Source organism: Heloderma suspectum, chromosome 5, assembly GCF_057233095.1.
Source record: "Heloderma suspectum isolate Gila_16-S chromosome 5, 16-S_ref, whole genome shotgun sequence".
NCBI classification, from domain to species: Eukaryota; Metazoa; Chordata; class Lepidosauria; order Squamata; family Helodermatidae; genus Heloderma; species Heloderma suspectum.
The window spans coordinates 154257092-154278637 of record NC_139462.1 but is presented as its reverse complement, the minus strand read 5'-3'; the positions used below and the strand labels follow the sequence as shown (position 1 = coordinate 154278637).

At 42.9% G+C, this 21546-nt stretch overlaps 1 protein-coding gene across 2 annotated transcripts in view; it reads right to left on the bottom strand.

Annotated features, from left to right (window-relative positions):
- The window catches only part of AOAH (acyloxyacyl hydrolase), a 117759-nt gene that overhangs the window by 55482 nt on the left and 40731 nt on the right, over positions 1 to 21546 (bottom strand). For both annotated transcript variants that reach the window (XM_084857870.1, XM_084857871.1), the window contains exons 6-9: positions 11122 to 11178; positions 6203 to 6273; positions 1436 to 1496; positions 900 to 970 (exon numbers count right to left, since the gene is read on the bottom strand). In XM_084857870.1, the coding sequence (XP_084713996.1) occupies positions 900 to 970; positions 1436 to 1496; positions 6203 to 6273; positions 11122 to 11178 (260 nt within the window). The remainder of the gene's footprint in view (positions 1 to 899; positions 971 to 1435; positions 1497 to 6202; positions 6274 to 11121; positions 11179 to 21546) is intronic.

The following is a 21546-nucleotide window of genomic DNA, read 5'->3' as shown; positions in this document are numbered from 1 at the left end:
CAGAAGAAATTCTCCTTTATAAAAATGAAATGGTCATGTGTTGAAATAACTGAAGGCTGATACTGATAAATTCTCATCATCAGAGACCAAATATTACATTTACATTTATTACATTAATATCCCACCTAAGGAGCCCAAGGCGGCATACATAATCCTCCTCCTCTCCATTCTATCCTCACAACAACAACCCTGAGAGGTAGGTTGGGCTGAGAGTCTGTGACTGGCCCAGAGTCACCCAGTGAGTTTCCATGGCCGAGTGGGGACTAGAACCTGGATCTCCTGACTCCCAGGCCAACCCTCTTGCCATTACACCACACTGGCTCACTGCACGATATTGTTGCAGAGAGGAAGATAAAGCAGACATGATTTGACAGGCATAGCCACACTGGCACACAGAAGCATCTAGAGCAAAGTCAGGAGGAAGGGGAAGCCACATAGCAGATGTTTTGCTAGGAGGCAGAATCCTGAACAAAAGGCAAACACAGTGGAGCGTGGGACACTGCCTTATACTGCATTGGAACCTTGGTCCATCTAACCCAGCATCGCCAACACCGACTAGCCAGGGCTCTTTGGAGTTTGGGGCATGATTCCTTTCTAGCATTACCTGAAGATGCCGGGGATCAAACCAGGGATGCAAAGCAGGTGCTCTTGGAAAGCACCTGATGATTTAAATCCAGTATTCACTACCCCTCCCCCACATATATCTCATGGAAATTCATGGGTGAACCATTGAAGAACGCAAACTATTTGGGAATCTCCCCCACTTCCTAGCAATTGGAGTAACTGGAGTTGCACTGTAATATTAAAGGCATTAAAGGCTTTGGGGGTTTAATTTTCTCAGAACAATTTTTTTAAAGGAATGATTGTTTTAAGAAAAGAGGGGAAACCAGCCAACTTACCGTCTACCTGGATACACAGACGTGTCTCGGTCATCACAGTCTCTGCCTCTCCAGTGATACCCTCTCAAGCTCTAGAGAAGCACACAGAATTTACATGGTTATTTTCCCCTTGCTTCTAGGCATCAAACATCTAAAATACAAATCTAACTAAAGGAGAGGAAGAAAGGCTGGTAAATCAACCATCTCCCTCCCAGCTTTCTTTAGAAAAATGACACATCGCACTTTTAAATGCAGAAATAAGACACCCTGGCAATTTTAATATTTTTTCAGATAACTTTGCTTCACCTTTTATAAATAATTCAATAAACATGACACCCTCTGGCAGAGCAATTTTCTTCTCCAGGCAATATAACTTCATGGCCAAATCTCCAGAAAGAATATAAAAGAATAATTATTTTCTTTCTCCATAAAGGAAAACAGTATTTCAAAACTATACAAAACACCCTTCACAGTACTAGTCTGGCTTTTCATGAAGGAAGGGTTGTGTGGAAGGGACCCTGGTAAGAATCATGTTGCTATCATATGGCTTTACTTACCGGGAAAAGGCTAAATTTATCTCCATCCATGTCTTGATAAGGTAACTTCTGCTTGATAACACTGGGGAGGAAAACACAGCATGGCAGACAAATGATTTTTCACTGTGCTATAAAAAGTTAAATTGCGCTTATCACTTCTACACCGTTTCCATCTCTAAGTGCAGCCTCCTGTACAGCAAGCAATTTGTTCTATAATGGAAAGAGCTCATTTCTTTGGCTCAGGAGTTATCAGGTTGCATCAGTCATTGTGGGCACCAAGACCTCCTTTACATGTACCTGCAAATAGGGTGGCCATGTCTCCTCTTTTACAGAGAACAGTGCTCTCTTTCAAGGGCTGCCAGAGGACTCTCCTTTATTTGAAGCATCCTCTATTTGAAGGGTTGTCCAATTTAAAGATAAAGAAATGTAAGAACTGTTGGCCATCAACACTTAGTGCCAGAACAGAACAGGCATGCCCACAGGTCACCTGGTTACAATCTTCCACACTGTGGTGCCAGTTACTCTATTTCTATTTAAATAATAATAATAATAATTTCTAAATTTGTATCTATACGTATAAAGTCGCATATGCACCTTTTATACAAATCTGTATAATCTTTTGTCCTCTGTTTTGATGGTATATTTCCTCTTTTTTGGCCATTCCTAAATGGCCACTGTAACTTGGAGTGATTTGGTTGGGGATCTTTATGAACATTGCCCTTTGTTTGCATGTGTGCTTTTCAGGGCCAAACTAGACAGGACCTCTAAAAAAAAAATTAGAAAAAGAAGAATTAAAAAGAAAAGCCCTTGCACTGCTTCATAATTGCAAATAATTACCCACCCCACCCAAAACTCAAAGGTCTTTCTCCCCTACAGATGTCTCTGAATTGTTCCCTCCAACCTTGGTTGGAAAGAAAAGTCCGATGAGGGGGAGGAGACTTCAGACCAGAACTACATGTAGGTCACCTCTCGTTGCCATTGTGCTTGGCTAAGCTTGCCCTTACATAGCTCTTAAAAAAAGAAAAGCTAGCGGGGTGGCGGGTGTACCAGATTGGGACTGTGCGGGAGAGGGGCTTTAACCCCTTGCCACCAACTAAAGTCCCAATTAGAAACATCCACCCTCCTGCTATTCACAATGGGAGGAAAGCTCCCATTCTCACAATTGCGAATGGCAGGTGCTCCCCCACTCTGTAGAATATTATCTAGGGTGGCTTTAGTGGTCCATGAGTGCATAGGCACTCGTGGAGCAAGCTGGTTTCTGAGCAAGAGTCTTGCGACGGAAGATAGAGCTCATAGGTGTGAATGTATGGTCCAAATTAAAAAGTGGCATTATGACCAAATCACCACAAATAAGGTGGAGAGCATCAATCTACTTCTCATGAAGTCCAATTAATCTTACTGGAGTACTGAAGGGTGCAATTCTGTGCACACTTACTTGGGAGAAGCCCCAGTGAACTCAGTGGAACATACTTCTCAGTTCATGTGCACTGGATTGCTCTGTGTAGTCAGTAGACCTTGGTGAAAATTTAGACTATATGAGATAATGATTCTCTAGATTTTGAATCTAGCCCAAATCCAGGAGGTTGAAAAAATGCATGACTTTTATAAAGGCATCCAAGTCTTGACTTAAAGTACCCTTTAAATCAATAACAAACAACTTCCTTTCCTTCCTAATCACAAATATGAGCTTTTTCTACTTTTTTACTTGGCTGATTTTCACTTTCAAACTCTATCACAAGGTATGTATGTATGTATGTATGTATATATATATGTATTTATTTAATCTCTATACTGCCCCATAGCCGAAGCTCTCTGGGCGGTTCACAAAAATTAAAATCAAAAAGCGCATAAGCTAAGCAAAGGGGATGGCGGGGGGTGTGTGTGTGTGAAGGAGGTGAGGAGGAAAGGATAGAAAGAAGGAGCGGGAGGAAGAAGAAGGCATGAAGAGGCAGAGGAAAAAGCTGGGAAGACAGAAATAAAAAAAATGTATCAAGGATACTTGGGGGGGAGCCAAGTTTCTCCTTACCATGCTAATATCAAGAGCAAGAGTCATAAACAATATAATAAGGCACCATAGAATAATACAGCATCAGTTAAAAGATTTTTTAAAATCTGTGATGCTAGGTTTTCAGGGATGTTATAATCAATACTTTCTATCAGGCCTGCTTCCCCTTTTCTTCCTATAAGGTACCTATTAATTTTCTTTATCTTGCACCACAGTCATTGCATCCATCCTTGATAAATAGATCTAAATTGCTCCATTGGTGCTGGCATTAACACCTCTGATATACTTGGAGACAGGACTCCACAAAATATTACATTACACAAATCGTGCAGGAACATTATAGTGACATTTGCAAGAAGCATCACTGCATAAATCTATAACCTGAGTGTAAGCCCTATCAAAGCATTTCCAGTTTCTTATAGGAGATGGTGGAACTGGGTCACAAAGCCAACAGTAGCAACATGATTTAAAATCACATTAACATCAGGATGTGGAGAACAAATGGCAGTAGAGTTGTGTTACATTTCCATTTGTGCTTGCTCTAAGGGCTCTTGCAGATTGGCGATATCTTCCTGTGGCACTAATGTAACCAAGCAGATGATATCCCTATTCCTACATAATGGAAGGGGGAAGGATTTCCTTGCTACAGGCAAAAAGTCATGCTGTTGGAAGAATGCCATTAAAATGCTGGGAGATATATGCCAGGATGCCAGAACATATGAACACCCAACATCCTTGGCAATGAATGAGCAAACAAACAGGGGAGACTTCCCATGTATACCAAATGTCACAAGCAGGCAGGCAGGGTATAAACTTATGACAGACCCCATCCAATAATAGCCCAATTATCTTCCTACAACCACCATCCCCACAACAAAATGCAGGAAATACATGCAGGGTGCTTCCAGATGGAAGGGTCCTAGTGGTAACAATTAGAAGACATTGTGTAGCTATCCCATCTTTTATCCTTTAATGGATTTTCCACAGTAAGGAAAGAAGATGGAAGAAACTGTGGAGAAACATGGAAGGATTACAAGTGGAAGATGACATCTGGATACCCCCCCTCCCCTAGAATTCTGTGAGTGAGGCTGTGTGATGGCATGATAAAAGCCTCATTGGGAAGCACCCTCAAGCAGGCAAATGGAATTGGAGCCAAACGCATTTAACTCCACAATCCTAAAACAAATGGAACAACTTCTTAATAATCATGGTTAGGATCAGACTATTTATTCTACTGATTTCAAAAGAAAGCGTTTACTTAAATCTCTCCCACTAAAATTATCAGACTTAAATGTATTAAAATTTTGTAATTATGCCCATACATCCTAAAAGTGAACTAACAGTGCAATCCTATACATGGCTATTCAACAGAAATACTCACAAGTAAGTGGGCATAGGAATGCAGCCTAATTAACTTGCATAGGGGGAAAGTATAGTGCTCGTGGGCTTAAGAAATGCAGCGTGTTGAGCAAGTAGCTAAACTACCTTGACTAACAACGAAGAGTTTATTGTATCTTAGCAAATTGCCATTATACGCAGTTATAGGGGGAAAATATCATTATACAATTTAAAACTCTACTAATAGACCCGGAATAATTGAATAATTTTCCTTGCAGCCTTTAAACATTGTAACATGCATCTGTAAAACCTTGACAAGAAATTTAGATGTTCTGAAAGATATGTATTTGTCAGCATTAGACAATAGAAAGCAAACCTTTACAAGAGATTACCTTCCCTTCAACTATTTTTACAATGGATGAATATATTGGAAAGAGCCCCTTTATGTCAATCCACCCAGTCCGCCAAAGGAAGAACATTTAATCTTGCCCGAGTAAAGGTACCCCCATTTTAATATTTGGTAGATCTACCCAGTATTTTGGGAGAGATAGGTATGAAGGAACAAAAGAGGCACAGAAGTTGTTAGCTTGACAAGCCTTAATCCAGCCACCTGAGATTGCATCTCAGTGTCCCTGAGCCTTTGGAGCAATATTACTTTAGCTCGATTATATCCTTGGATTAAATGAAAAGAGGCAGAAAATCCCAAACTTATGACAACCAGTTACATGTTTTGCTTCCATGAGCTTGGGCCCATCTCCTCCAATACCATCAGAATAAACTCTGATACCTGCTTAGATATGATTTTTAACCAAAACAGCAGGGCTAATCAAAGAGCTTCAGTTCTGATGGTCATTACACCCAATTCTGCATGAACCTACAACCTTGAATAAAGTCCAAGATGTAGAGCAGATCCTGCAAAGGCAACAATAACACTTTCTGCTTAAAGACCTCTCATAAATTAATGACACTTAAGCAGGGGGCTGGGGTGGGGGAAATCCCAAGGAAGATATTTAAACATACATAATATCATAAATATTATGTATCTTTAGCCCTGTTCAAGTGTTTGCTTGCATGTGTGAGGGTTTTAAGTGTGTACTGCAATGGAGCCATGTACATGCCCCCTATGTCTAAAGGTGCACCGCCTTGCCCCGTTGGTTCAGACCTTGCCATGTTGAACTTGCAAGGTCTGAATAGGAGTTCTACCCTCATTTGCTTGAATGTGAGTAGAACTCTCCTTGCAATTGGGAACCCTGATAAGACAGGGTCCATAACTGCACAGAGAATTCTACTTGTGTTCAATCCTAGTGAAATTGCTGGGCATTAAGCCTGTTTGCAAAAAACTCCAGCATGCAAAGTGTATCTCCAGTGCAGTATATTATCTTCTACAGGAAACTAAAACATAAACTGATTGAAAGACAATTTTTTTTAACAAAAAATATACATACATTTCAATTTTCTTACACAGGTTCTTCAGAAAAGGAAGTGAACATATGCCTGATAACTCTTGAATGTTTTCCTAGGAGTAGAAAACAAATTATTAGCTCAGATGAGCTGTCCATCTGCTTCCCAACACAAACATAAAAGCCACCTTAATTATAGGTGTTACATAATAATGGCTGAGTTTTCAGCTTGACAAACAAATATGCTCACAGACTGTGAAACACCATTACACTACCTTAACAAGATTAATAAAGACGAGGAAAATATATTCTTTTTCCTGGGGGGGAAATGCTGTCATTGAACCAAGTGTCTTTGATATAAAAAGGAGTGGTTTAATAAACAGCGTGGATTCCACCATGCATATGAAAAGAATAAATTCATTCTGTGGAAATTCATGATTTGGATATAGAAAGCATGAACTACCCTCACAACATGAGTTTGTTATTGTTTGGTTGGTTGGTGTGTGGCTGCAAACTTTATGAATCCCAGTAATTTGGATACATATCATCAGATTAATCCATGGCACATACAGTCTTCTGAACAGCTGATCATTTCAGTACTGGGGGCCATTCCAAGAAGCTTCAGGCTAAAGCCGTATTGTTTCTCCTATTGGAAGATTAACGGTCTCTCACCCTTTGCTACATTTCACCAAGTTGGAGCATAGCTGTGAGAACAAGGAAGCACAGAAGAATTGTGAAGACTACTCAGCTTGCATTAGAATCCCCTGTGAAAAATGAAACATGTACATTTGCCCTGATAATCTGTGATGGAGGGAACAACACAGTCACATGACTGGGAGCTCCCAAGAACACACTGAGGTAACCATATTCAAAGGAAGCAGAAGCATCACATTTGGCTTACATATTCTCTTTTCAGTGACATGACACCACAAAAGGTATGCAGAAAGCAACCAGGACTGGTGTCAAGGCATGGTTGGGCACCTGCCAGGGGCCCACACTCTAGCAGGGGCCCACCCCCCAGCAGGGGTGAAAAGGGGCATGGTTGGGGGCATTTTGGGGCAGGGAGGGTGGAAATGCCTGTACAACACATCCAATGTGTCATATGGCAGCCTCCTTCCCCCGCTCAGCCCTCCTGCAGCTACACAGCCGCAATTGGCTGTCTAGCCGAAAATGCAGAGCCGGAGGAGTACGGAAGGATCAATCCCCTCTGTGCTTCTCCCACCCTGCATTGGACAGGCAGTCGCCTCCGAGTTCAGAGGTGGCCACCTATCTGGACAGGATTGCCCCCTCTGACCTTGTAGGCCCCTTCCAACCCTACTATTCTAGATTCTATTCTATGAGTCTTTTCCAGGTGCTCCCACTAACAGACATAAAGCAGGTGGCAGCCAGAAGAGTCTTTTCAATGGTGGTATCCTATCTGTGAAGTCTTTCCTGGGGAGGTTTGTCAACCAAGGACTCCCCCCACATCAAATTTTAACACTTTTTAGCCCTTTGAAGTGGCTGTTTTTCCTGATTATGTTGAGGGTTTTTTCTTCTCTGCATTTGGCTGATGTTTAATATTGTTATTGTTTCAGACTAGTGATGTGTTGGCATGTAATATTTTATGTGAATTTTTTATTGTAAGCCACCCTGAGATTGCCAGTGGCACTGAAGGCATGGGATAGAAATTTAAAAAATGAATGAATCACTAATACTGTCAAGCAAAGCAACTGAACTAATAGCTCCACCAACTGGTTAGATGACATAGACAACTTTATCTAGCCCATCTGTTATAGCACAGTGGATCACCAAACATATGTTTGGCCAACCTTTATTGATCTCCATGGAGATCACAGAAGCATTCTTGGGGGACTAGCCTAAACCCAGTCAGTGCGATTTGAACTGAGCAAGAATTTGAATCCTGCTCTTTCTCTAGTTCATGCCCAGCCCTTTATTTACTATACTACAGTGGCCCCATTGGCATAGCTTTCCTGTATGGGCTGAAGAGATGGGAAAGTATCAGAGCAAACAGTTCAACAGCTCCATCTTCATTTGTTTGAAAGGCAAAGTGTCTGCCACGAGAGACGATGGTGCCACCTATGACAATAGCATTTGTCAAAAGCCTTTTGAAAGTCCACGTAAACAATGGCTGGGTTCACACATAATGAAAACTCACACTCAAAGCTGATTATTGATTGAGTGTGGGTTGTCATTGAACCCTGGGTTGTTGTGTTATGTGAACCCAGCTGCAGTAACAAACCATGCTTTGTTAACCATGAACAACCCATAGTTCACAACCCAACAACAAACCATGGGTTCTCTTTGTGGGTTTTTTGTGGTTAACAAACCATGGTTTGTTAGCATGGCTGGGTTCACACAACACAATAACCCATGGTTCAACAACAATCCATGGTTCAATGATAACCCACACTCAACCCATACTCAGTCTTGAGTGTGGGTTGTGTTGTGTTAACCCAGTCATTACTGCAGGAGAGCAACAGAGGTGATGGGGGCTTCAAAAGGCAACATACAGGAAAGCCAAATAACAGTATCCCAGTAAACCTGTAGAAGCAACAGCTCCAGTCCCCAATAGACCACTCAGTCATCACACCTCATCCACTGATGCCATATTAACATATGAACCTGGGTTATAATGAGCCAGATCACTGGTCCATCAAGCTCAGTATTGTCTACACTGATTGGCAACATCTCTCCAGGGTCTCACAGGGGTCTTTCCCAGCCCAATCTGGAGATGCTAGGGATTGAACTTGGGAGTTTTGCATGCGGAGCAAGTGCTCTACCACTGAGCTATGGCCCTTCCCCATGTATTCCCTACATAGTGACACTCTAAAGAGGGCACCTTAAGGACTTCCTTCTTCTACATGTTCCTCCCCACATGCTCCAGTCATTATCTGGACACTATTTCAGATCCCCTGGCATCATGAAGCTAGGCAGGCAGCCACAGGGTCTAGGAGCAGCCTTCCCCAACCTGGTCCCCTCAGATGTGTTGGGCTTCAACTTCCATCAGCCCCAGCCAGGACGGCTAATAGTTGGGAATGCTGGGAGTTATAGTCCAAAACATCTGGGAGGCACTAGGTTGGGGGAAGGTTTGCCTAGAGTCTTCTTGATGGCTGCAACCACTGTGTGGAGTGCTCTGCCAACACAGTTTAAAATGTAATAGCCCTTGAGTGTTTTTAGCCCTCATGCTGAACTGCTGTTTTTACAATTGTATTGTTGTTGGTGGTCTATTAGGATTAAAATTGTTTTAAATATTGTTGATCTTGGTTTGTTTGCCACCTTGCGTTTCCTTTTGGGGAAATAGGTGGGGTATAAGCTTTTAAAATAAAATAAAGTAGTTAAATATATATTCCTCTAGTGCTAGATGTTTATACTGACATTGCAGCTACCAAAGGGCAATTACCACTACCATGGCATAAAGGTGTCATCTGAAAAGACACAAAGGTATGGATATATAACTTCTGCTGAACTAGTGATGTCTCCCTTTTCCTTCCAAGCAATTTGTGGCAATACAGCAGATAATAATTAATTAACAGGAAAGATAATGTGCCCGTTCCTTCTTCTGTTTCTATATCTGAGCTTAAGATGCTTATTTACAGTGTATCATTTATTGCCTTGGCATCACTGAACAGCATTAACCCAGGGGCTAATTAGAAACCTCAATTTGCACTTCCGTGAACAGCTTCTCAGCAATAACTTGTGAAGAAACAATATCATAACTCCTTTGCAAACAGCAAAAACATTTGCACCACAATCAAATACCCAGAGAAAATTGGAAGCAACCTATATAGCTCAGCTGAAACATAAAACTGAAAGTATATCTAGCCAGAAGGCAAAGGAATTTGCTTTCTTTCATTGCTGTTAGGTAAAATGAGATCAATACACCTGGAATTGAAACAACGTCTTGCAATGCAACATTTTTGTCTGACATCTCTGTTTGGAAGGGCCTGGTGAATGCCTATATATGAAAATGTAATGTAGGAATTTGAGAACATAGAAAGCATATACCAAGACACACTAAGGGTCCACCTAGCTCAGTGTTGTTAACACCCACCTTCCCCAACCTGGTGCCCTCCAGAGTTTTTGGACTTCAACTCCCATCAGCCCCACCAGCATAGCCAATGGTCAAGAATCCTGCGAGTTGTAGTCTAAAACATCTGAAGAGCACCAGGTTGGGGAAGGGGCATCTACAATGACGGGCAGCAGCTCCAGAGTTTGGGATAGGAGTCTTTCCCAACCCTATCTGGAGATGCCAGGATTAAACTTAGGCTGAATCTACACATAGCAGTTATACTGTTATCATACTGTTATCATAACTATTGGTACACATGACACCAATTCAGCCTTAGCTGTGGCATAAAATCAATTCAGAAGGAGAACATATTAATACAAAGTATTGTCAGAATTGGGTGAAAGCTCCAAAAGGTTAAAGTAAGTTGATCAGGTTCATCATTCAACCTAAAACTTAGGCCATAGTAAAAAAGAGATTAAGGGAGCAGATCTTCTCCAAAGGGGCAGGGACTTGGGGGATTTAAAGTTTTAGGTGTAATGTTATCCAACTTTTCTTGATATACTCTCAAGTCAAAAGTAAGGAGGATGAGAAGCAAAACAGCAAGTGCAAAGCAATGGATCCTTGCTAAAAATAACAACCTGCAATTGACCATCGCTAACTGAGTATTTTTCAGTAGAACTTCAGCTTTCCTATTAACTCCCCTGACATCCTTACCATTCTTTTGGTGTTCAAAATATATTTTTCGGTTCCCCTTTTCCATCTCTTTGTTGTTATTATTATTTTTCTTCTTCATGGTAGCCTTTTGTCTTCATACAGCAGTAAAAAGTAGCTTTTCACCATGCTTAATGTTTATTCAAGCACATTTCTGAATATTGTATATTCATCTGGCTTCAGAATTAGCCATTCTGATTAACTTCAGTCAGGATGAAAAATATCCTTTGAGACACTTGCTTACCGGGATCTTAGTTCCAGCCAGTCTTTCCGATTTCTTTATAGCCACATTTAACCCCATCTAGAATAGTAAAAGAAAGCATCTCATAATCCTGCATATTATTTCTACCTTTCGGGGCTTAGCTGTGCCATGAAATAAAGAATGTGCCTACTAAGTACTTCATCAATTATCTCTTTCTGAATTCTCTGTCAATTCTCTGATTACCTTCCATGGCATTCCATTTGTAAATATACATTTATTTAGCTGTGGGGGCATGTTTTTTTTCTTGCAAGGAATATAAATCTGTTCAAGGCTTAAGATTCATACCCCCAAGTATACTTTGCTTTTCACAATAAGCAAACATCTGCTCAGCTCTGTTCACTTCAGGGTTTGCTTATAGGAGTTTGTAGAAGTATACTCAGTGAAATGGCACCCCCTATACTCAGGTGAACCTAGAGCCCACTTCAGAATAGAGTTGGGGGAGAAATGTGTTCAGATCACACTTTAATGTGAACTTACCACATTTCTCACTTAAGTTTGTGAACCAATATGCAGACTGAAACTCAAGGCATAAACCTATGCATGCTTAGACAGAAAAAAGGCCTACAACTCCCAGCATGCCCTGACTGGGGCATGCTGGGAGTTATAGGCCTTTTTTCTGTCTGAACATGCACAGGATTGTGCCCTTAGTTATCCTTCGAAATGCACACTTTTCAGAATTTTGCAATGGAGCTCTCCAATAAAAAAATGCAAACAAAAAAATGCAGATGCCAATGAAAATAATTTTAACAATTGTTATATTAGGAAATTAATTTCAAACAATGTGCATTTTAGATAAAATTGCAGAAAAATGAATGTATCAGGAAAAATACACACAAAAATGTGTATGAATTTTCATGCGAGAACTTAACCCCCCCTCAACATTCAAGATGAACTGAATTTAAGATAAGAAAAATTCTCAAAACTGAGGACAAAACACACTGAAAATTGGAAAACTGAAAAAGGGAGAGAAACCAAAACTGACAGATCTTCCATCCATATTTCAAAACTGGAGACAATTTTTTAAAGAGAGTTGGACATGCCTCTTTTTTAGAATAACAGTCAAAATCCAAAGATTGCCCTTGGGCATGACCAGTGGGATTTTTTTTTCTTTTTCTCTTCATACAGCAGACCTCCACATCATATCATAAGGGTGCAGTCCTATGCCAATGCTTGTTGTCCCTGAACTCGAAGGCTTACAAGCATCCAGTGCAGAGCAGGAGGAGTGGCAGAGGCGATCTTCACCTCCACGCTCCTCCCACTCTGAATTTTGGCTAGACAAGCTTTTTGCTTGTCTAGTTGGGGCACGTTGGCGTGAGAAAGAAGGAGGCTGGGAGGCCTTGGGGTATGTCATATCCTGGCTTCCCCAGTCCCCTCCCTACCCACCAGCATGCTCCTTTTACCTGCTTTTGTGGGTCGCCTTTGTGATCTTGAGAAGTAGCCAGCACGGTTCTCTCCACACCAGCTTTGAGGGGTTGGGGAGCACGGATTCCTGGCTGTGAGACTGGAATGCTACCTCTGACCAGAACCAGGAATCCGAAAAATCCTATGGCCCCCAAAACACTTTCTTTGGACCATAGGATTGCTCCCTAAACTGCTTTCTAAAGCATCTAGCTTCAAGAGCAGTTTGCTTTGTGGCATGGTCAAGAAACACAAGCCCAAAGACCCACTGTATATGCAAAATGAGTTTCACAATTCTTCAGTTGCTTGCCAAGAAGCATTGGGTGTAACACAGCTTAGCTTCCTTAACTAATGTCTGATCTTTTTATTTTTAAAAATATATATATTGTGCCTTTCTTACTCAGCAGAGGTGCTCAAGGCTGCTTATATCACAAATAATCAAGAAAACATATTTAAAATATTAAACTAAAGCAACAAATGGGAGACAGCAGCTTAAAAAAACTATTAAGAGCAGGAAATCTGGAAAAAGGGGGGGGGAGAGATCTAAATCAGCTACCCAACAGAGCAAAGTCTTGCCAGAACAAGAATGTCTTCCAGCTTCATTCAGAAACGCATCAAGGAGGAGCAAAACAGTTCTTCTGGGGTAGAGTATTGTATAAGTTAAGCGCAGCAACAGAGAAGACCCTATGATGCATTTTGGCCAACTGAATTTCAGATGCCAGCAGGACATGCAACAGGGTCTCCCCAGATGACCTGAGAGAGCAGGTAATTTCATGCGGTAGGAGACAGTCCTTTAAGCATCCTGGACCTAAGCTATTTAGGAATTTAAAGGTAATAACACTTTAAAGACCCTGGAAACCAACTGGAAGCCAGTGAAACTGGTACAGGAATGAAGCCACATGTTCCACATAACCAGCTCTGGTCAGCTGAAGTTTCCATACACTCTTCAAAGGACACCCCACTTACAAGTCCCCATGCACCTGGAATTCACATAATGCACAACACTATTCATAAGGGAAATTTCACATTTTACCTGGATGCAGTGAAGGAAGTATGTGTGTGTGTGTTATTGTGCTTCCAGTCTGGGTTGATTGTTGCCACCTTTTCAAATATACTGTCCTCCTGGACAGGTCAAAAGGTGAAGCTGGGGTGAAATTTGGTGGATCATGGGCGGAACCTGGCCAGTCTGGATCTATGGTAAACAAATTGTTGTTGTTCTGGCTCTGAAGCGTATCCTTTCAGAGGCTTGTATTAATTACCAGAACACAATTTTACTGATCGGACCAGCAAAATAATGGCTGGTTGGCAATCCTAATTTCATATGGCTGATGTAATGGAAGTACAAGGGAGAGATGTAGAAGCTATCCCATGCATAGGATAGCTTCTACACCTCTCCCATAGATGCAATTTATTTTTCAAATGTCCCACAGGTTAAGCTGAAATTAGGAAGTGCAACTTCACTTGCACGTCCTCCTCCAGCATGGAATCTTCATGCTCTACAATGGAAGAGCTTGTGAAGTGTTCAGTGAAGCAGCCAGTATCTGTCCCTATCGCCATTGTTCAGGGCAGCACTCACTGGATCCGTCCCACTGTATGATACTAAAACACGAGTTCCACAGCAGGCCAGCTGGATTCCACTGGAACCAGCAAGGGGGCTCATTTTCAATCTGCACATGTCTCTAGCTTCTTGTCAACAGCTCCACTGGTCTGGAACAACTGCCATGCACTGTGTCCAGAGAGATCCTGAAATCACGTTTTGAAGCAAACGTGACTTGCTTACACTCAGCCATTTCATCCAGCAACTTGCTCATGCATAGCTCACTCCTCTGCAATTGCAAGCACCTGCAAATGCTGTTCACTTTACTCTTTTTAAGTGCTCACAAATAGCTTTGGCCCACATTTTTTTAAATTGTGGAAAAGCCAATTTTAATCTCATAGTAACACGGCTGCATATACAACTATACAAAAGCATTCAGACAATATCTGAGAACACTAAATACTGTATTTTTTCATAGGCAGGGTGAAAGGAGGGCTGTTACCTTTCCACCTGAACTTTCCATTTCTGCGTGACAGTCAGAAGTCCAATAGATACAGCTTCCCCCCATCACTATGCTATTGCCTACATGCTGGAAAATATTTTTCCACTTGGTGGCTGGCTGGCTGTTGTCTAGCTTCTCTAACTCCTCCATCTTTAGTAAGCGCTACCAGAACAGGAAGCTCACAGAGTTAGTGTGTGGTTGCTTCTAAGCTGAGGGTATAATTTCAGAAATTTGCCTCCAATACCACAAAATGTAAAGTCACAAGGCATGGCTTTCACTGTGGGTGTTATAACTGAGCTATGGTGCTGTTTTGTGGAGGGGGGGCAGTGGCAGGGGTGTGTATGTGTGTCACAAAGTTGTGACAAGAAAAGGAAATGACATGCTGCGCCCATGTGTTTGCTTCTTCAGTAGAATGAAGTAAATTGCTTCTCAGTGCTAATAGATATATTTCCTTGCTTTCCATCAGTTCCCATGCTTTTCAAATGTTTCTTTGGTTTTTATTGGAATTAAGTTTCAGCAATCTTTGTATGCTTGCCAAAGAAAAGATATCCCTTACATATAACAAATACTGGAGAAGGTTATGTGTGCAGCATAGTTTGGAGTTGTGTGTGTCTTTTTCCTTTTATTTCTGTTTCCTCTCCCCTCATTGCTAAAAGGAATGGGTATACAGCCGTGTTCACTTAATTGTTATGGCTTCACATAAGATGTAAGTCCAGTCTTACATTGGCGGAGATGTTCTGCATGTTCTGCAAATATGTGTATCAGTGTAAGGCCCACAGGTCACAGAAATTACCTTATGCCATGTTCTCTTCTTCTGTAGAGATTAGGTGCATCTCTCCTCTAGCATGGCCTTGAGATACAGACCATTTAAGTATGCCCCATATGGTAACAGGTATGCTTGCCCTGAGGTTGATCTTTATACCTCAGGGGGGTCTTGTTGCTGGAATGTGCTCAACTCTTTTGTTCAGATGATGAAATACTACAACTACATGACCTACCTGATGGAACTGAGATTCAATAAGTATGCTCTCAATGCCAGGAATTTGACAGCACTCCAAATTCCAGTCTATGTTAGGACTTCTGTCCTGCCATTTTATATTGTAAATGGATCTTAGTCAGCAAAGACAGGAGACTTCCAGTTTATTAAGATGGCATTGGTAAAGTGTACCCACTCACCATAAAGAAGTAAGGATGAGGACATATCAGATTTTTATCTTACTTCCACATTGCACTCAGTGTACCAGACAGATGAAATGTTATAAGGAGGACACAGGGGTTTATGATGTTTTATGGAGCTTCAGAGATGGCTCCTCTAAGAAATGGAAGATTGCACCCAGGCCCAGTAATAAAGAGGTGAGACTCAGTCATTTGAGCAACTATGTGTATTAATTTTTACAAAGCAGGATCTGCACATTCCAAATCTTCAGTTTACTAAATAATTAAATCCAGTGTGGGGCCCTCTCAGGCCAAGGTGAAAGAAGATACCCCTTCATCCTTATCCCTTTTCTCAGACAGCTTACCTGGCTCAAGGACAATGGCTAGTCTTTCCCCTAACCATGCCACCTCACAGTCCTCACATTTAAGTGTGGAGGAAAGTCTGCCCACATCACGCCTGCACATGCCCTGAGGCTTTGCGTGAGTGAGTCAGGTATGCCCCAAGTGGAGGTCCTGTCTGCCTTTCTTCTAACCATATGGCCTTACAGGAACAAGTTAAGGAAACCTGCCTTCACCCCAAAAGATGAGTTAGGGTGCTCACCAAAGTATTTTTGAATCTGTCCCAGAATTCTGCAGTGCTCTAGCCTACTAACTACCTGAGCACTGCCCTTCAACCGGCCTCACCTCTAAGGCAGTGTGGCACAGACTGATCCCCACCCACCAGCCAAAAGGCCAATCTAGGGTAGTGTCAAGTTGTCTGGCCTCAATCCCTGCTCAGGCTCAGTGGAGGGCTCAGAGTGGGAGGAAGCTTCATCCAGTAACTCATCATCTGCTACTCTGGGACCTTCCAGGCCAGGAGATGTAGCATTACCAGACTGCTCAGACTCAGAAGGCACCCCCACAATGCAGTTCTCACTTCTGCCATGCTGTAGGAGCCAGCAGCTGCAGAATCAGGCAGTGGCAATTTAAGAAGTAGACAGCTTCCCAGAGGGAGCAAGTCCAGAACTATCATCCTTCAGAAGGCCTCTACTTGTTGCTGAGACAGCTGCTCCTTGTGAGTGTATTTCAGCTAATGACCTGTCCAGGGTTCTGATAGGCCTTGCCTCGCCTTGCTTGTTGGGAGCCTGCATTGCCTAACCTAACCGTGCTTCATTGGACATGATCTTGCTGTGCCAGATGTGATCCAGCCTTTCCAGGCAGTACTGCCGCTGCAACCCAGTCTCTTCTGGGAGCCCCATGCTGAGCTAGGGCAGGATTAATAAGAGGGTAAACAAATAAATATGCAGCCCCATTAACTGGCAACTGGTTTCCACACACTACATCTTGGGAGTGAGGGTGGGCACTGAGCCAATGGGGAAAAGAGGTCTCCTCAGAGGGAGCAATTTTAATTTGTGCTGTGATGAAAATTTCTCCCACATTCTTTTCAACCATTCTCATTCAATTTGACAGAAAAGAAATTGCTTTCAAAAAGAAATTCAAAGGAGAAGAAGTTTCTGAGAAATTCCCATGGGTTGAGTTTGGGGTTCTTGTGCTTACTTTACTGATGAAGTGGCTATGGAGCTTAATTTACTTATAGGGTGGCCATGGAGTATAACAGATTCATTGTACAATAATATCTGCAGCAGCCTGTAGCCTTCTCAGCTTCCCGCAGTTCAATTAAAGCCATCATGAGGCAGACATCATGACACAATTCCTCCCATGGGGCTTCTTCACTTCAGGAAGTGCAGGTGGCCTGGGAGGCTGCAGAGCAATGGAAAGATGTGCAATAGAGAGAGAAAACTCACACAGCACCCTCAGCTACCTCGCAGTGATTAGGCAAGCTCAAAAACCAAAAGAAATTCAAAATTATGCCTCAGAAAAGTGGAAGCCTCAACATATTTGATGCTGTTGCCACTTGCAGGAACACTGCAATAAACCAAAAATCTGGAGGAAAAAAGAAGAAGAAAAAAGAAAGAAGCTGTGCTACAACTGCTGCCAATAGTGAGCCCTTTCTGTGAGAAACTGTTGGAGAATTTCTCTGTCCCTAGGGGAAATTCAGTGAAATTGTTCCCCCAATTTATCTGCCCACAAATAGGCTGGATAATCTTCAGAGGCCATTTTGAGAGGCCATTTTGAGAGGTCATTTTGAGGCCATTTTGTCCCCCCAATTTCTCTGCCCACAACTAGGCTGGAGAATTTTGAGAGGCTATCTGTGCACAGCTCTACTTTTAATGCTTCACCCCTTTTGGCCCCCTACATGCTGCCTTTGCAGCCAGTTATTCCCCTCACCTCTCTGCTGGACCAACTGGAAAAATGCCACCAACAAGTTGGGGTCAAGGGAGGTGATGACATTACAGGGAATAGGAAGGCATGGAATGATCAACAGAGAAAAGCTATGCTTGAATGGAAATAGAAATCATTCTATTATTATCATAAATATGTTTATGCATTGTGTCTAATGAAAACAACTAAAACAGCACCATCTGTTCTGTTACTATGGCCTGCTGCAGCTTAGAAGTAGAACATAATTGCTAGCTTTCACTCCAGAACGCTTGAATACTCAATAGTTAAGTTTAGTGCACGTTGATATTTTATCTGAATTGGAACTATTGAAATTTAGGGGAGAAGCACCCTTTTCCATGCAGCGGAGCAGATTCAAGTACCACAGCAACAACGAGGGCAGCTGCTTGTGATTACAATTTCTGCTTGGATTCCTGAAATAGGATATCTATTGTCAACATTACTGGGGGGGGGGTAAAGTTCAGCGCATTAATGTAATTGATTTAGACATATACCAAAGCAAATTAATTATCTATCAAAGCTAAGGATGGGAGAATCAGCAAAGCTCCAGGGGCCAATCTACACTTACAGTTTTTTTCACTTCCAATGAGGTTTCACCGCCCATCTTTCACACTACGCAGTACCCGCCCTGAATTGGAACCAAAATTTCCCACTTCCGTGCTACCACTTTCAATACCCTGATATCCTGGTATTTCCCCTTAATGTGCTCTGATTTTCCACATTTGTTACTGTATCTGGTTGTAGTCCCCTCCCACGCCTGTCCATATATGGTGGTGTTTGTATTTCCCTCTTGTCCAATCACAGCTCTCGACAGCCCCTTGTTGTCTTCTGGCTACTGTTTGCATAGGTTCCTCAGCACTCCCCATTTCCTCAGCAACAACCAAAGGGCTGGATGTGCGTGCACTTGTCTGATCTCGGAAGCTCAGCAGGGTCGGTCCCAGTCAGTGCTTGGATGGGAGACCGCCTGGGAATCAGGCTTCCTGCATTGACAGGAGGTCGTTCTATCCCTTCAAATGAGACTAAGTTTTACCCTCCTCTATCCCCCACTTCAGCTTTTTTTAAAAATTAAGGCATTAGTTTCAAAGCTTCAAAGCCTCAGATCTTCAAAACTTCAAAGAAGCGAATCTTCGAGGAAATGAATCTTCGAAGAATCGTAGCTTCTCCAGCCCGATTGCGCTGCAAACTTGCCTGGGCAAGCCAAGGTAAGCGTAAATGTTTTCACAGTCCCATCCATGCTTGCTGCATGGAAAACACACACATATCCAGGCAGACAGTCCTCAGTGTCCATGGACTAACATAAAAATGTCCATGGACAATTTTAAAGTCATCTCAGGAGCGGGGGGCAAACACAGGGCGGTTTTTGAGGATGCAAAGCTTCAAAGCTTCAAAGAAGCTAGCAGCTCCCCCAAAACGCGAGCGCTGGGTGCCGCTGCCACTGCCCCTCCTTGCGCCGGCTGTCAAGGGCTGGTGCGGGGAAAAGAGCATCAGCAGACAGCCCCCAGGCTCTTGCCCTGGCCCCCAGCAGGTGTGTGTGGGGGGAAGAGGATAGGTGCCTCCTTCTTCCCTCCACCCCCACCTGCTACAGCGGTGGCGGGAAGGGACAAGCTGGTCATTTTCCTTAAGGCCAGGAAAACATGTGGAAAATGACCAGCCTCTCCTGTGCCACTGCTGCTGTAGCAATGATGGGGGGAGGACGAGAGGCTCTGCCTTCTTCCCCTCTTCTTGCTGAGGGAACTGGTGTGTGAGGGGGGGTAGTGGTAAATTCTCGCAGGGCTTTGAGCCCCAACAGGATGCCTGTGCAATCCCCCCACACACACACAGGGATAGAGGAAGAGAGGGATGGTGGACGGGGAATCAGCAGAAACAGGAAGTTTCTGCTCCTCCAATGAGAGCCGCTGTCTTTAAGAGCAGGAAAACAGCACAGTGCTCGAGTGTGAACTGTGCTTGCGCATTCGATGAAATACTGCAATGGGGAAACAGGGTGAGTGTGGTAATCACATTTTAATATGATGGCATTTACCTCTCCAGTCTACCAAATTCAATGCGCTAGCAGACACAGTGTAGATTGGCCCCAGGTCATCAAGAGTTTCTGAGTTCTACCTCAAAGCTTGGTCCACCGTGTTTCCTTTCCTGATGGTGAGCTTTTTTTTTTTTGTCCGAAAAAATGAAAATGCACATTCCCTCAAAATGCACATTTTTGAAGTGTACATTTTTCTACAGGACACACTTTTTTAAGCAGCATCGCAGTACAGACTGGGCCTAGCACCTCTACTGAAGCATCTCGAGAGAGCGTGGGAGCTGACTCAGAGTCTGAAGAGGAGAGGGGTGAAGCAGTGGGGGAGTTACCAAGGTTCCAAGAAAAGGGGGACAGGGGAACAGAGGAATCTGTCCAGATGCCAATTCATTAGTTGGTGCAAAGCCAAACAGAAACTTCTTAGTCTGTGGGAATACAAAATCTTAGAGGGAGGGAGGAGTTGGAAGTGACAGATGCCAGAATCACATGTCAGGTCAAGAGGGAGGAACAACTTCAAGAACTAAGGCATTCTACATAGTTAGCCCATCAAAAAAAGTCCCCAGGAGAAGACCCTCCCTGAAGGTGGGACTAGAAAAACCGCTCAGGCTTTGTGCTGTGGGTGGGCACCAGATTCATTGCAAGTTTCATAGAAATAGTACCTCCATCAAAAAGATCTTTGGGTAGTCTACGTAGTATGGTGCAAAGCTAGTTAGCGACCTTAGCCTAGGCTGCTGGAGGCTGAAAGAGTCTGTAACCTAAAATGCTGTTGATCTCACTGTTTCACATAATAAAAGCTATTTACTAAGAGATCGACTTCTTTGTTTGACTGCAAACACACCAGGTGGTTTGGCACTGAACAACTGCAAGTTTGGGACTGTGCAAGCTTTGCCCAAAACACATGGTCTCATTTATGTTCGCATTCAGGGGTGCAAATGGGGCAAATTCTGGTTTAAAAATGAATCAAAACAGAATTTGCATATGTCCCTGATCAAAGCAAGTTGCTTTTGGATGAGACAGATTATCTGGATCCATTTCAGTTGGGGTTCAGGCCACCTTCTGAGGTGACCTTCTGAGTTGCGGGAGTGGGGTACTACAATACAGTGCTTTTGCTCCTATTTGGTCAGTCAGTTCCAGAAGGTGGTGCTCAGGAGATATTGCTCGGCCCCATGGATTCGCCAGTGTGGGGTTCTGCAGGGTACCATTTGGTCCTCTATGCTATTTAATATCTATATGAAACTGCTGAGTGGGGTCATCAGGAGTTTTGGAGTGTGTTGTCATCAGTATGCTGATGACATGCAGCTCTAGTTCTTGTTTTCATCTTTATCAGGTGAAGCTGTGATTGTGCTGGAGTGGTAACTGGTTGCGACAATGGACTGGATGAGGGCTAATACACTGAAATTCAGTCCACAGAAGACCAAGATGCTATAAGTGGGTGGTTCTTCTGAATGGATGGATGGTGTTCATCCTGTTCTGGATGAGGTTGCACTCCCTCTGAAGGAGCAGATTTGTAGCTTGGGGGTT